Genomic DNA, 16434 nt, shown 5'->3' on the forward strand with positions numbered 1-16434 from the left:
GAAAAATATCTCTGTATTAGAAAGTATGCAATCTATAAAGCACATGTTTCAAGTTTGAAGACACTAGACGAGCCATCAATAGTTTAGGTTTTCAGTGAAATTGTGAAAATGGAGACAATTGGTCATCATAATTTGATACAATACTTTTATTTGAAAAGCCTCAGCCCAAGAAATATAAAAGCTGAACTGGATTCCTCTCTGGGTGATTCTTATCCTTCATTTACAACAGTAAAATATTGGGTAGCAGTGTTTAAACAAGGCCGTACAAGCTGTTAAGACAAGCATCGCATTGGTCAACCAAATGAGATGACAACTCCAGAAATGGTAAAGAAAATCCATGAAGTGGTAGTGGATGATCGTAGACTAAAAGTGCATGACCCAGCAGAAGTGCGGTGCTTAGCATATTAACTGAAAATTTGGACATGAGAAAGCTGTGTGCAAGATGGGTGCCGCGTTTGCTCACACTCGAACAAAACCAGTGTCGTGAAGGTGTTTCAATTGAGTGTTTAATAGAGTTTCACAGCAACAAAGCAGAATTTTTGCGCAGTTTCATAACCATGGATGAAAGAGGGGTCCATTACTTCACACCCGAGACAAAAGAATAAACAAAACAATGGATTCAAAAGGGAGAACCGGCCCTAAAGAAGGCGAAGACCACATCATCTGCAGGCAAGGTCATGGCATCGGTTTCTTAGGATGCACATGGGATAATTTTCATTGACTATCTCGAAAAAGGAAAACTATCAATGGCGAGTATTATGCGAACTTATTGCAATGTTTGAGCGAAGAAATCAAGCTAAAGTGGCTAAGAAGAAAGTGTTGTTTCATCAAGACAATGCACCAGCTCACAAATCCGTTATTGCAATGGCCAAAATTCATGAATTAAAGTTTGAATTGCTACCTCATGCACCCTATTCCTCTGATTCAGCCCCCTCTGATTATTATCTGTTCGCAAATTTGAAAAATTGCTCGGTGGTCAAAGATTTTCCAACGGTGAAGAAGTGATATCCGCTTTTAATGGCTATTTTGAGGAGCAACACAGTTCTTATTATGAAACTTGTTGAACATCGCTTTGTATATATGAAGTTTTTAGCTTCTGTTTAGGTTCCATTCCAGGACAAGGAATAGTATTAAAACACTTTAAAATGGTATAGGGTTTATGATGTCAATGTACGAATAAAGTACAGAGGGCAAACTTTGGATTTTGATATTTAAGTGTAAGACCTGCAATATTCATCTCCAATTTCTACGATTTCATGACTATTTTTCCATTTTTCAGTATAATTCTTTACTCACTGTGCTGAAAGTGCACCTCATTAGTACAATAAAATGATTTCATATGAGTGGTGCCCTAATAGACGCACAAAGTTTTCTTCAAAATGAATATGAAGCTATTCTTGATGTGATAATTTTTTAATGAAGATATTTATTTTCATGTGGCATGAAACTTTCTATTGGCGGACTAACTTATAATTTCATGTCTGCATCATGGAGAAAGAAGTCGAAAGCTGTTTCTAATGTACATATTGAATTGTTCACTGTAAAAGAAAGATAGTGATGCTGCTTTTTAAACTCTGCTATTGTTGCTAATAAATATTCTAATGCACCAACTTCTGATATCTTATCCAGATATATGATGCATCTTGATCTTACCTACTTTTATTCATCGAATACCTATGCATCTTTCTGCTTACTTTCATTTAGAATATTTGCAGAGAGGGCTGTGGCTATCATATCAATGTGTAGCAATGGTTTAAGTTACTCAAAGTGATGGAACACAACACCTTATACCAGTGGTTGCTCTACAAGGAATACTTTTTCCAAGTGCTCCAAAAGTGACTAAAAAATAATACATCATTCCAGAATATTAATATGAGGGTGATCTGAAAAGTTCTCCAACTGATGATGAAAATGGCAATTAATGATTTTAAAAAAATTGATTTTCAACATTATCTTCTTTAATATTAACCCACATCATCGAGCAGTGTTCCAGTGCCATTATCCCTATGGTGGTGTCCTGGAAATGCTATGAAGTACTCATCTATAGCTGCAATTGCTTCTTGATTGGACAAAAAAACACTTAACAGCGAGAAATTTGTTAGTTTTCAGAAGAGGTGGAAGTCAGAAGAGCCAAATTCAGGGAATAGGGGAGATGTTGCTGCACTTTATAGTGCAAATCACTCAATTTTCACATTTCAAAACACTTATGTGGGTAGGTGAATTGTCCTGGTGGAAAACTGTTTTTTTTCCTCTGTATGCTGGGTCTGCTTTTGTGAATTTCTGCATCCACTTTTGTTAGAAGGTTAGAATAGTAATCCCCAGTTATTGTTTTGCCTTTTTCAAGAAAGTCAACCTCCAGCATTCCCTATGCATCCCAAAAAATCAATGCCATGATCTTTCATGCCGAAGGCAGAGTCTCCTCTGCCTTCTTTATAGCTAAAGAACCAGCCTCTTTCCACTGCATGGATTGTTGTTTCGTTTCTGGTGTGTGATGGCGAATCCATGTTTCATCCATTGTCACATTTTGATGCATAAAATCAGTCATGTTTTTTCTAAATTGCACAAAGTATTTGGAAAGTGTGTTCCGGATAAATTTTTGATCAACAGTGAGCATGTGCAGCACCCATCTTGCTCAAAGCTTTGTTATGCGTGATTCCTCAAGCAAAATGTAACTGATGCATTCTTTTAATATCCCTTCAGTATTAGCAATCACATGGACCTTCTTATAATGGCCTTCCAAAATCATATTGTGCCCTTTTTCATTGATTTCCAGGGTGGTTGTGCTTTTTGGACGCTCTAAACTTGGATCATCTTGGAGGGTTTCACGGCAATGCCAAAATTTGGGTGCCCATTTCTTCTTTGTGGAAATCAAAGGAGAGGAGTCCCCATACACATTTACAGCCCTCGAATGAATTTCAGTCAACATTAAATCTTTTTTTACAAAGAACTTTATCACTGCACAATATTCAATATTTTCCATTTCTAACAACACACAACTGAGCCTAACAACTGCCTACAGTAAACTGCTCGATGGAATGGCTTGCAATTTTGCATGGCATCTACTCACAGTTGAGCCAACATGAAAGAAAAAAATCATGCAAGTAGTGATGCCTCATTATGCAAGTCTTCTCCTTATTCATAGCCCCTATTCCAACTTTCAAAAAGTGCAGTGGCATTTGCACATACCAAAAGAAACATGCATCAGTACAGGGAGATTGGTGCCTTCATTGGGGGGGGCCTTTCAATTGTTTAAATAGAAATTAAAAACTAAATTGGTGTGCGTGCCTCTGAATGTGAACCAGAAGATTTTTGCTGAGATTTCTTGTACAAACTGTAACTAAGGAGCTTTGGATCTCAAATGACGATGAACCCTTTTAAATATTTATGTATTTTATTTTTAGTTCACCCATTGTTTTCGCCATGCCCTAATTTATTCAACAATTTTTTTTTATTATTGACTTCTTCTACATTTTTAAGATTCAATAAGTGAAATCACAAGATTGCTAGTGACTGCATTTTGACCATGATACATGGTCCATTAAAAAAATAATGCACATGATTTTATTGTGGTGCGACTATCGATGGCAGTGGTGGTAAAACAGGTTGGGAAATGTGGTAGGGGGTGTGCCCTTCCAGCCGGTCGCCAGTTTGCTCCGAGCAGTCTCAGGAGAAAGACGTGCCTCCGCGTGAAGTGTGTTTTTCGGCTATGTAAAGCTGAATTATTTGAATTTTCGACTTTGTAATGATTTAGTGTTCGCTTGAACAGCAATACACCATCAAGTTTTGGGTGCAGCTTGGAAAGAATGCAACCGAAACAGTCAGATGCTTCAAAAGACCATCAAGGATGACTGCATTTCAAGATCATAGTCTGGGAGGTGGCACAAGGCTTTCAAGGGCTGGGAGTAGGTTGCTGGCAAACCCAATTCTGGATGCCCACAAAGGCCAAAACCGACAAAAACATGAATCATATGTGCGAGGTTTTGCGTTCCAACCGTCAGTTGAGCATCTGGCAAATATTGCTGACACCCTACACATGTCCACATTTGTGGGTACATGGGGTTGTAATCGAGGGTCTGGAAATGTGCCAGCATGTTACATATCAAAAGCATGTTACAACGCATCTAAGAGACATTTCTGCAAGGAGCTTCAATGTGCCTTCTAGGCGTGGCAGACACCTCAAAGGCGTGGCCAGGCTCCACAAGTTCATTGATGCAAGGAGAAAGTGTTTTGAAGAATTTTAAGCATTTGTACAATTAGAATCAATATTTTTCCCTGAGGAATAAATAAAATTATGTGCATTACTTTTATAATTGTCATGAAGGTATCCTTTCTATTTTATTTTTCCACTGATTCCTGTAGCCAATGGAAACTAGTGAGGTGAGATGATGAATATTTTGCTATCCATTCTCTTTTCTTTTGGTCTATGTTACACCTCTGGGGTTTCATCTGTTCACCCCGATCCCAATAAAGTACTTTTGGACTATAGCTTTGCCCTGTGTTCGAACCATCTTGAGTTTGAATAAATCCATTCCTAAGAAATTCTATTAATTAGTTGACATTTTGGTTCATGTTAAACTAGATAACATATATTGACATTCATTGATTTCATTCTTTTCAGGCTACCATTCTAGTTTTTGCAATCACGTCTGTGTGTGGGCATCAGGTCTGGAAATTCAATATGCCAGGAGATGTGTCTGCTGGGCACATGTTTGAACTTCTTTTCTATATCTCTGCCATTGTTACCAACCTCCCAGTGGCATTATGGAATATATACAGGTAAGGATGTAGTTTTACCTTCACAATTTAACAATTTCCGTGCAAATGGGTGAAAAAGTTTTTTATTTAATCGGTAGAAGCATGGAGTAAGAAAAGTTTATAATGTTCAGTTTATTGTATTGCATGTTCGAATTGTAGTAAATTATATTTGAATAGACTATGATAGTATTGCACTTTCCCATCAATGAGATTCATTAAAAAATATCTTAATGTAGATAAAATCCTAGTAATCATTAAAATCAATTGTCCTAGCTGAACATTGGTAGAAAAGCTTTTTAATGAAACATTGATTTTGTTCTGCCCAATTTGTTTATAATGAGTAATGGATGTGGGTTGAGAAAATCTCAGGCCTGTTATTTAGCCTATGTAGTTAAGAATTAGATTTTATAAGACACACTTTCAGAAACCATGTTTGACAGATGTTGTGAATGTACACATGTACATAGTATGCCCAAGTGTGTGATTTTCATTCATTCATTTTATCATACATAAATGCATGTAAATAATGGCAGTAAAAATTTTGTTTACTTGAGTCCAAATTTAGTTTAGTTTACTGTAGTTCAGTTATTTTTTTAATGGCTATCTGTTCCATGTATTTTTCCGCAAGTTGTCTTGCTTCACATGCTGCTATGTTTTAAGAAATTTCAAACTACAAAGTTGTTTCATCTTAATCAAATGTGCCTTTTATTCAATCATTCCTGAAATCCTAACAACATTGGTTGCTTATGAAAAGTTTCAAGGAAACAGTTAAGAGTCCAAATCGTTGACTTTTGAATGAGGGATTTCAATGGTTAGAGCCTTCGTTTATGAAGTGGCTTAATGAGCTACCTGCTTGAGAAATCCTCAGATCATGAAGACCCTAGTTTCGAAGCACAGTAGATGATGAAGAAATGGATGGCATTTGAGAACCAGGAGGCTTAAATGCGAAGGTTATTGAATTATGTGAGCCTATATTTGAAAATAAGCAGATGCAGGTACATGTCACTGCTAGAGGTTTAGTTAGTCAGAGTCAATTTTGCTAGTGGTTTGCAAAACAAAATTCTTTAAATTCTCTCATGGGCTGCATGAAAGATGAAGTTGAACCAGAGATTTGGCTTGTGACTGATGGAGATATCATTTGAGTTGATATCAATCAAGGACAAGGAGAAGATGATGGGAGTAGGAGAGGGTCTGTAACAGACATTTAGGGGCCTCAATGCACAGATGATTTTGGATCTTTCCATCTCAAGTCAGATGCCAAGTTGCAGTTTGAAAGTTTTGCTTCCCTTTTCTCATCATTTTGGATGCTCAGATATGCTGGAGTTACTGTGTTATAGGAGAGGATGAAGAGTTACTGGCATTGTGAAGTGATTTCAGCGAAAATCAACTGCATGGTGAAGAAAATGCTTGAGTTAAACTTGAGACATCTCTCTAGACACAAATTAACAAAGTTCCGAGGAGAGTTTCTACCGGGGCAACTAGTTAACAGAAATTACAACGACCTATGCACAAGTTTTCTTACATTAATGCTTTCTCGCAATGGTACCCATAATAGAATATTGGATCTTTTTAACATTCCTTTAGTTTTTTCAGTAATAGTAATGCAAATAATTATCTCAGTTTTGGAGTTAAAAACCTTAAAATCATTCATGTATTTCTGCTGTGGACATGACTTCATGATGTCCCCTTTCAGTACTCAATCCGAGCATAAATAAGAAGACCACGTCATGGTATGCATCGTATGTAAGCTTCATGTTACACAGATGAGCTGAAGTGGATTTTCAGTGAGTGAAGATTGATTAGTTTTTAATTTATCCATAAATATCGTGGTCATATCTGGCTTGATACCCTTCAGTTATTTTACATACCGTTGAGTTTTTATAGGTTCCTACTATAGTTTTTTTAATTTGTCTGATCAAATTAGTTTTAGAAAAGATTTTCAAATTGCTTCCAATTTGAAGGTATTTTCACTGCATTGTTCATTTTTACAAATAGTTATTGATTATGCATAGCACTAAAAAGTACTCCCTGGGTGTTTTCTTCAGCCAAAAGATGCAGTTCTTGTTATATGGTTATGATTTGCATGCAGTGAAGTGTGCTTGTGTAGAAGAAGCATATTGAATGCAAAAGTGCTGTTTAAGCTTTTTTTAATCATTTCCAATTACAATCTTCATTTCATAGGTCATACAAGGACAAGACAGGGAAAATGAGAACCTTCTATGAAGCAGTCAGACCATTGACACCTGTTATTATCTTCCTTGTATTATCTGCCATTTGGGTCTTATACTCACCATCGGATATTATTAATTCTGATCCACGTTGTATGTTTTTCCTTACTGGAAGTATCTTCTCCAATATTTGTGTAAGTATATCCCATAAACTGGGATAACTTATGTACTCAAATCCATACCTACCTGGAATGTCTTATGTTTTTCCAATTTTATTCTTTAGGGAAGCATTAATGATTACAAATGGTCCCGTGTAACTACTTTTTGTGTGTAACTTTTAATTTTGAATGCTCTCCCATGTTCAAGCATGAGGGCAATCCTTGTAGGTGTTGGCTAGACTCTATGCTGGCTCTTATGCTCGTGTAGATGGGATCACCATTCAAAACAGAAAACACCTTACACGAGAAATTGTTTTCATTTCCATAAGAATAAATTTGGATTTTTCTGTTATTCCACTGTGTAGTTCAATGACATTTAGAGCTCTGTTTTGGTGATATTTATGCATTACTTAATTTTTCAAGGTATATTTCTCTATTGCGACATGGTTTCTTATAAAATGCCAATTTTCTGATTCCAGTGTCGTCTAATAGTAAGCCAAATGAGCAATACTAGGTGTGAACTTTGGAACTGGATGCTGTTACCTGTTCTTGTTGGGATGTGTATGTCAATGGTGCTTCCTCCAGCCCTCAATGGTGAACTAGTCATCCTATATATATTAGCAGTATTTTGCACTTTGGCGCATATCCATTATGGTGCTTGTGTGGTAAGTTGTAACCGGCTCCTTTGACCTTAATAGATTGTTAATCACTGTGAAATTTTAATATACATAGTATTAGTGAAAGAACAAAGGAAAATTAATACATATTCTCCATATACATGATGGAAACTCACAGTGTATGCATGTAATTCGTTGTCTCAGGCGTGACTTCATGGAATGGCGCACTTGATATAATTCGTTGTCTCAGGCGTGACTTCATGGAATGGCGCACTTGATATAATTTGTTGTCTCAGGCGTGACTTCATGGAATGGCGCACTTGATATAATTCGTTGTCTCAGGCGTGACTTCATGGAATATGATGACGTGCCACGTCGCTGATGATGACGTGCCACGTCGAAACCTAGGTCGTCCGTCGAATAAATCTATGTGGAATTACAAAGTTTCTCCTTTCATTGTGTATGCATGTGTTCACACATTCCAGAACTAATCATACAAATTAAAATTTGAGTCAATCCATAATTGTTACAGAAAACACACAAGCTAATAATATGTTTACAACTTGTGCTGTTTCAATTGATTTCCCTAATTGCAGTTCAGCAGAATGTTTTCTTTACCAAGTATTCCAAGGGTTGACAATTAATGACTATATATGTATATATTCTCTTATTAAAAAATCTTGCATAGTTTTCATTTTATAAATGTTTGCTGGAAGGATAAATATCAGTTTTGCCTGATCCAAGTAAATCAGTATCTTTCACAGTACATGTGCAAATTTCAGCAGCAGATAAAACTGTTGATGAGAACAAAAAGTTAACTTCGACAGTCGACTGAAAGAGTGAACATTTTCTATTTAAATGCATACCAAATTGTCAAGGTCTCTCTCTGGAACAAAAACAACTCATCAAATATGTCAAATGCAAATCAGGAATAATTTTAGCAAAGGATGTACTTATAGGGATGAACTACTTGTTCAGTAGTTTGATTGAGAACCATACCATATAGTGTGTACAATAATGATCCTGAGCTGAAGCAACAGTCCAGTGAGTGAAAGTATTCCATTTACCCTTGAATGAGAACATATTTAGCAGTTAACTCAACCACCACGCAAATAGTACTTGTTCATTTATTAGAAAGGAATTTTCACTATTTCATATCCCAAGGGATGACACTAGCCAATTAGGTCAATGCCAAAGTTATTAATAATAAGCTTTACCATGCCATTTACTTGAAAAAATATCCAGTATTGATGAAAGAGTGGGATATAGGTTTTGCAATGTTTCAAGTTCCTATTCTAATTAAATTGGTCTTCTTCTAATGCATCCTCTGACCTGCTACTGTTGGTTTTGCATTGCTAGGTTTTCATAAGATGATAGCCACAGAAGCCTTGCCTCTCCTGCTCCAGTGTAGACAAGGCCAGTTGGACCAAGTCCCGTAGTTGTCAGGACTGATTTTCTCTGTACAGTCCTCTTGTCTTTGGGATAATAATTGCGGTGGTTTCTGAGGGACCTACTGGGGTCAGACTCCTTTGCAGCTGCCTCACAGAGGAGCAGACGCTGTGTGGACCACCTTTAGTGTGGCTCCAAACCTTTGACTTATCTGGCTTGGGTGACTCTACTAGGAGCAATTATCATTGCTCCAGCCAGCACAGCTCTAGGGGTCTTCGAATTGCTCAAACCCTTCGAGCACGTCAAGGTTGTAGTACATGGGAGAGAGTACTCGTTATTCAGCTCCCAAATAACTTAGGTCAATTCAATGGGATATCAAAATAGGAAATTGCTATAACTTTCACACTATAATCTGGCAAATGCAGACATTATACACCATCTCACTTGACGCTCTAGAAGAAGTTTTGAAGTTCATGCATATTCTGGAGCATGCCATGCCCAATTTCATGAATTCCAATTCTTCCCACTTCTGGCATGGCTAGTACCTAACAGTCATTATAAGTTGAAGGCAAGCCATTTGTTTTTTACAACTTTCCAAATAACCAAGGAATATTGTCACCTCTATCTGTGGATTTAAAAATAACTGCAAAATTATACATGATGGTATTAAATGTACTGCCAACGTTAGGCATTTATGTGGTGGATATGGTTGAATATTATTAACTGAATTGCATAGGAAAAATGTGTATTGTAAAAATCATAACAGAGCTATTATATCTCGGATATGTTTAATGTTTGGATTGGCATTGCAGGGTTTATCTTCATGGTCATCCATGAACCATAAGTACTCATGATAGTGGTTTTTTTGTCAATATTATTAAGTAGTTGGCCATTAGGAGTAATTACTTGCTAGAATATCAATGGTGGTGGACTGCTTACTGGAGTGAAATTTGTAGGTCATATAATATTTTGATAATGAAGACAAGTAACCAATGTGAACACCGATGTCAAGTGGGATGGGTTAAATTTCCCCAGCAGTTGAGCATCTTGAAATGATGTGAGAAATGGCATTTCAAATTGAATTATAACTAATGTTCGGTGGTATTATTTTTAAAGACTGAATTCATGCAGGGATTTTGTTGGTTAATTAAGTTTAGTGGATTCATTTAATATTACAATAGTATTTGTAAGTATTGCTAAGAACATGCCATGGTGTCCCTATATATGTAAAAACTTGCTTTATAACTAATAAAAAATAAGTTTTAATTAATTATAATATTGGTATGAATGACTTTGAAGTCTAGAAAAATTTAATGATTGTTCTTGTAAGCCCTTGTTTGGCATGACTAGTCCGTTGAATCCAACTAGGAATTGTTTCATTCGTGCATCAAGAAGATTAAATATAGAGTAGCATCATGAAAATGTGTAGTGTACAGGGTCCGTACAATAAGTATCAGGACTGATTCCAAAAATCAAAATTTATTGTAGTTATCATTAAAATTACTTAATAATCCCTCCTGCATCGATACACTTAGTGCAGCACGTCTGTCACTCGTCAAAAGCCCGCTGGAAGTCGCTTGCCGGAATACTGTTGAAAGCCTTTGTCGTCGCCGCTTGAACTGCCTCGATGGAGTCGAACCGATATCCTTGGAGCTCCCTTTTTATTTGCAGAAACAAGAAAAAGTCAGGTGGAGCCAGGTTGGGGCTGTAGGGGGGGTGAGGCACCGTTGCCACGCCGAATTTCGTCAGTAGTTAAATTTCCATCTGCAACAGTTTTTGTTCCTTGCTCAAGTCTTTCGGCAACAGCTTTGCACACCCTTTCCTCATCGCAAGATCCTCTGTTACAATGGTGTGGACAGTTCCGACTTAACGATACTTATTGTACAGACCCTGTATATGTTATAAACAGTCTTTAGTGTCATCACAACATTTGGAGGCATAGGTTGCAAATCATTAGAAACATCTTAGTCAAATTTGAACATCTTGAAATGAAGACTAACTTAGTGTAAGACTTCATGAGTCTGAGTTCTCAGTGTCTTGCTTTGCACTGATGATGATTGCCACCTGTTAGAGCCATAACAAAACACTATCAAAAATAATTTACAGAGCTATAACAGAATCAAATATGATGGTTTGTGGAAGCAGTTGACTAAAACCAAAAGGACTTAAAAACAATTTGAAAAGTCAAGTTTATAAAACTGTGAGAACACAAATCAATAGCAGCAGACAAGAGCTGGTAACAGCGAGAGGACAATTGTGGCAGGGGATGCTCATTAGAGGCTCACTCCCTTCAAAAAAAGGGGTGCACAAAATTCCTATGCAGGTTCTTTTCGACACAGACAGTAATGGAACTTTGACTAGGATGCAGGAATGTTCTGCCTGTGAATAGGTTACCATTTAGGCCAAAAAAACACCTTTCTGATTTTATTTAGGAATAATCACTTACTCTTGGGAATAATTGGTATTTTTGAAAGTGTATAGCCCATCATACCGTGAAAGGAAAATTTTTTTATCGTCCAAATAGTAGTAGTGTCTAGTAACAATTTAGAGATTCTGTACTCGGAAGTGCCCTGGAGTCCTTTGGTGGAAAGCATTCCTATTTTTGTAGTGGGTCTATAGCAACTGGGAAGAACAGAGAAGTTGTGCACCATATTATAATGCTTTGAGATTTCATATTGGCATATCATCTTTTGCCAATAATTTTTATATATTGCTTTTATTGTCTTCCGGATTGATCAACTGACAAGCCAATCAACTAAGTCAATTTACCACTTCAGTGAAAATGCCAAAAATAATGTGAACCTTATTTAATTGCCCAAAATGCTTTGAAATTTCACAATCTATAACAATATTTAATCATGTGTTAACGTCAGTTCATGCATTAGTCACATCAAATTCCCTCCATAGAAATTCAGTGTTCAAGACGATAAGATTTGTGACAGTTTTGTGTGTGAGGGTTTTGAGTAAGCCATTGAAATGCTAGTTTTGGAAAGCTGATTGTTATTATTGAATCTTTGTTTCCGTTACTTACAAAAGTGATTATTTCTTCCTTCTCATAGGTTCGTCAGATGTGTAAACATTTCAAGATCTACTGCTTCAAGATAAAGCCTCATGATGAATGACTACTTGCCGACAACGCATGTTAATCAAGAGAAATGCGAGGAGTTTACAAGTGCTGAGTTGGAAAACTGTGGCAGAGAAATTTTAACAAAACCACACACATCCTTTATCCCTAAATACATTGTTGCCATATCTCACAGAATCACTAATACCTAGCATTGCAGTGTAATAGTTTTTGTATGAATGTTTTTGAATGACTGTGGTGATCTTATTTTTATAGTGACTAATGAATGACTGAAGGTACAGTGGAGATCATGACCATTGAAGACAGTGGCATGACAGGAAAATTCACTTCCTGAGTGCCATAAGCTGAGTGTTCATGGTAAAACTTCATTATTGATGTCCCTTTTTCTTTTTAATATGAGCTGTGAGACATTATTTGTTTTCATGTCTAAGTCAAAATCACATGTTCTCTATTTTTATGGTGACATGTGAACCAAATGTTTTCATAGGTGTCATCTCAAACTTGGGAAGTTACTGTTTTATCACATTAATTTTGGTTGTGTATGGAATGTGTGGTTTTTGTTGTAAGTTGTTTTGGTTGTTGCACTTCTCCTCCATTTGGTTTTTTTTTTTGTATTTTCATTACAACCAAGCATTCTCTTGATTACCATGTGTTGTCCCTCGGATGGTTTAACAGATTTGAAAGAATTTAGTGTATGACTTGTTATTGCCTTTATTTGAGTTAATTTGATCCATTATTTTTTTTCTTGCCTTAGGGAGTAATATCCCAAGTTTTGAAGCTCAGGTAAGTAAAAAGAGAATCATTTCCTTCAGTTAAATGAAATGTCACCAATAATTGTCTATTTTTAATCAAATTTATCTTTCTGATGAAATGACTATAGTTTTTGTAGTAGAATGTTTACAAGTGGTTTTAAGTATTGAAAATTGTGCTTTTAAACTGAGTGTAATTCTTTACTCGAATATTGAATTGTTAATTCATTTTTACATGCAGCTTAGCTGGCCATGGTGATTTCCGGCTATTGTTACATTCTTTCTTATTTATTTGTTTTGAACTTGATTTATATGAACTTGTGCTTATGTATACAATCTGTATTTTTATATTTGCCAGAGAATTAGGGGGTGCTATTGTTGGCTTAGCCTTGAGCCATTTAGACAAGTGTGCATATATGCATATGCTTCCCCTTCAAATTTAAGTAAAATTATCTTGCTTTATTTATGTATAGACCTCATTTGTAAGAGGGATATAGCATTTGATGATGACTAGGCATAAGGAGTTGTAATCATGCATTTTAAATGAAGAGCCTTAAGTCTTTTTTTTTCTTTTGATATGTAATTGTGATGATGCTGTACCATCTGTTACCAAAGGTTTTAAGTATGACTGGTCATTTTATAAATACAGAAGTGTGCTGGCTCTGTGTAAAATTCCATCATTTCAAAGGAGTGAATCTCGGAATTATTTATTTTTCTGTAATTATGGTGTTACCTGGGCTCTTAAGTGCCTCTTTTTGATCGAGTTAATGAGTCCAAACATTGTACAGAAAAATTTGGAAATCTGAATGATTGTGAGATGCATCTTATGCATTTTATTTGCATTACAGAAAGCTAATAAATTGTTTTCCTTTCGAAAATTGTTTTTACTATCCAGAGATTCTTCATGCAATAAAATTAATTCATATGCTGAAACTGTCTAACATTTTATTCATTAGATAAAGATTCATACAGGAACCGACTACCGATAACATCAATTCTTTCTGCTTTTAATGTATTCTTCCTTAATCCTGTCACGCTCTTCTGGAAAAGGCATGTAGGGTTCTATTCCTTTCCTGCGCCTTTCATTGCTTATTTTAGTCTGCAATTAGTTGGGGTAGTTAAATTATATAAACAAATATCAGAACAGAGACTCATTTTCAAATGTCTTACCCAAAAATCTTGGCATTTCCTGTAGTTCTCGAAGAACATTTGACACTTGTCTTTATCGAAGTTGTTGTCATCCAGACATTTATATGACATGGCCTGCTCCTGTTTCGAAAATGATTAAATTCAACATGATCGGATATATTCAATTTGAAATCTGATCGCGTATAGAAGTATCACCTTCGCACAAGGATTCTTGAAGGAATTACTTTGGTGTGCTGGCTTCTTCTTACGTTCATCGAGTCCTGGCATGTTTCTCTGAATTTGCACGTAACTTAAAACATATATTATAGGATTGCAAATAAAAATTAATAAGTAAAATACTGACCTAACATTGCTAAAAACTATGCAATAAACAGCTTATTTCGCACCTTAGTAAAAGTTGCATTTCGCTATTCAATTGAGTTGGAACGAATCGTTCAGTGGAATGAGCGATTCCAGTGATTATGGTGACTCGAATCATTTGGAATAAGATCGAAATAGCCGTTTAACGTTAGCCGGTTGGGGTAGCTTAATCAAAAGAGGTCTTCCCATGACACGGAAACCATTTCGGCGACTCGAAGGACTCGCGTAGTTTACAGTGATTGAGTGAAACAAAGGCAATTGACTGACTGCTGCGATGAATGAAAAGAAACAAGTCCAGAAAATAAGAAACGTTGCTATGTTGGCGTTTGTTTTTGGAGTGAATTACAAGTAATTCGTACGTTATTACTCTAAGGATGTGATGGATTTATGTTATGATTTTCATCTTAATTTGTTGGTTTATTTAATTAAAATATTTATTATTGCTGGAATGACACAGTGACATTCATTGGATCAGCAGAAATCCGAAGTACGTGGGAAATCTCGTCACCCGTTTTAAAGGACATGCAGCTTGTTTTAGATTAGGGAACTTTCACAAATCCTCCGTTGCTAAAAAAATAATCACTGAAGGACATAAAATCACAGCTGATGACATCAAACTCCTGGAACATGCCCCAGACTGTATGCTAAACTATTATCAATGCATCCTAATTAAAAAGAATAGTTCAAATATTATGAACGGCAAACAAGGACCCATTACATATTGCCTATTTTTCTGTTTGCTAGTGAGTTGGCCCTTCTCGCACCCTTCTCTTTTACCACTTCCCCCAATCTCCCAAACTTTCCCCTCACTCATCAACCATATTTTGCCCCCCCCCCAAGCCTTGGAACCCTTCCAATTGCCTTTTGAAATAGAGAGGCATCACCTTCCCATGAGCTCTTAGATCCCACCCCTCTCTTTCCCCCCTCCAATTTGTGCCTGCCCTGCTGCCAAACTGCCAAAACCCTCCCTTGAATCCCCTCATCCTTACCCACCGTTATACTTTGCTGTGCTTTTCCACCCCCACTGAACCTCCAATACTCCTATCGGATCTTCACTTCTCCTCACCCCTCTTCTGTTGTTTAACCACAAGCTTCTCCACCCCCCCCCCCTTCCCTTTCCACTGACCTATTTATTGAATCCTTCCTACTGGATAATTCATTATTCTCTAAAGAGGCCTGCTTGGCAGGTGAAACATTTGGTGTCAGGTTTTCTCTGGGTACTTACCTACCCCCGCTACCTACTAATTTCCTTATCTGTGTGATTGATGGGTCCCTGGCATAGGAGGAATCCTTGTAAACCCTGAAAGAGTGAGTTAGTGCGATTCACAAAGGCCTAATACACCCCAGTGATTGTGCGTCTATGTAGTCCGTTCAGTTTCATATGGAATATCTGTGTGATTGACAGGTCAATGGTATAGGAGAAATCCTTGTTAACCCTTAAAAAGTGTGATTTGCCAAGGTCCCTATTTCCGAACACACCCCAGTTATTGGGTGACTGAGCGAAAACTTGCACTCATTACATTTTATTACCTAGTATTCATCTGTATGATTGACACGTAGCCGGCAAAGGAGGAATCCTTGTAAACCCTGAACAAGTGAGTGAGTGCAATTCACAGAAGTCTAACAATCTGGAATGATTGAGTGACTTTGAACGTGAACTTGGGCCTCTTTATTATGTTTTTTTATTTCAATTTGTTTTTCATTCCTGTGTGAGTACAACGTGTCCCTGGCATAGAAGATATCCTTTCAAACCCTTAGTGTGTGTGTGTGAATGTGATTCATGAGAGTGGCTGTTATTTCTTAAAACACCATAGTGATTGAGTAGTTGTTAGTTTTGTTCCTTATTTATTATTTTTGCATTGTTTGTGTGTGATTGTGGTACATGTGGGTCACTGTTTCCCTAATACAGCCAAGTGGCCTAGTTTATGTTCCCCATATTCCCCTTACCTGTCACTTTGTATTTACCTTCCCCCCTTAAAAAAACCTATTGCCAATCAAGTGTAT

The 16434-nt window shown here is 36.7% G+C and overlaps 2 protein-coding genes across 6 annotated transcripts in view; one reads left to right on the forward strand and one right to left on the reverse strand.

Annotated features, from left to right (window-relative positions):
* The window catches only part of LOC139694834 (ethanolaminephosphotransferase 1-like), a 30073-nt gene extending 16270 nt beyond the window's left edge, over positions 1–13803 (forward strand). For 2 of the 4 annotated variants that reach the window (XM_071593349.1, XM_071593350.1), the window contains exons 5-8: positions 4619–4776; positions 6937–7117; positions 7561–7746; positions 12147–13801. In XM_071593349.1, the coding sequence (XP_071449450.1) occupies positions 4619–4776; positions 6937–7117; positions 7561–7746; positions 12147–12209 (588 nt within the window). In that variant the 3' untranslated portion in view covers positions 12210–13801. Of the gene's footprint in view, positions 1–4618; positions 4777–6936; positions 7118–7560; positions 7747–12146 lie in introns of all 4 variants that reach the window. The other 2 variants (XM_071593347.1, XM_071593348.1) reach the window with 2 other exon arrangements.
* Positions 13804–13844: 41 nt separating this feature from the next.
* LOC139694836 (coiled-coil-helix-coiled-coil-helix domain-containing protein 7) lies at positions 13845–14471 on the reverse strand. Of its 2 annotated transcripts, none has more exons than XM_071593353.1 (3): positions 14295–14471; positions 14092–14190; positions 13845–14020 (listed from the first exon to the last, which is right to left on the reverse strand). In XM_071593353.1, exons 1-3 carry the CDS (start codon positions 14322–14324, stop codon positions 13913–13915), a joined length of 237 nt encoding a protein of 78 aa, XP_071449454.1. In that variant the 5' UTR covers positions 14325–14471; the 3' UTR covers positions 13845–13912. The 2 variants fall into 2 exon arrangements, with proteins under 2 accessions (XP_071449454.1, XP_071449453.1); XM_071593352.1 differs by having other exon boundaries at positions 14266–14471.
* Between the last annotated feature and the right edge of the window lie 1963 nt (positions 14472–16434).

The sequence above is a fragment of the Hetaerina americana genome, unplaced genomic scaffold (assembly GCF_022747635.1).
Source record: "Hetaerina americana unplaced genomic scaffold, ioHetAmer1.1.p SCAF_57, whole genome shotgun sequence".
Classification (NCBI taxonomy): domain Eukaryota; kingdom Metazoa; phylum Arthropoda; class Insecta; order Odonata; family Calopterygidae; genus Hetaerina; species Hetaerina americana.

Excerpts from the sequence above, each read along its gene's own strand:
- LOC139694836 (XM_071593352.1), bottom strand. The coding sequence starts at position 14,337 with ATGCCAGGACTCGATGAACGTAAGAAGAAGCCAGCACACCAAAGTAAT. Across the intron at positions 14,191-14,265 it reads TCAAGAATCCTTGTGCGAAG|GAGCAGGCCATGTCATATAA; the intron begins GTGATACTTCTA and ends TTTTCGAAACAG. Across the intron at positions 14,021-14,091 it reads GGAAATGCCAAGATTTTTGG|ACTAAAATAAGCAATGAAAG; the intron begins GTAAGACATTTG and ends AACTAATTGCAG.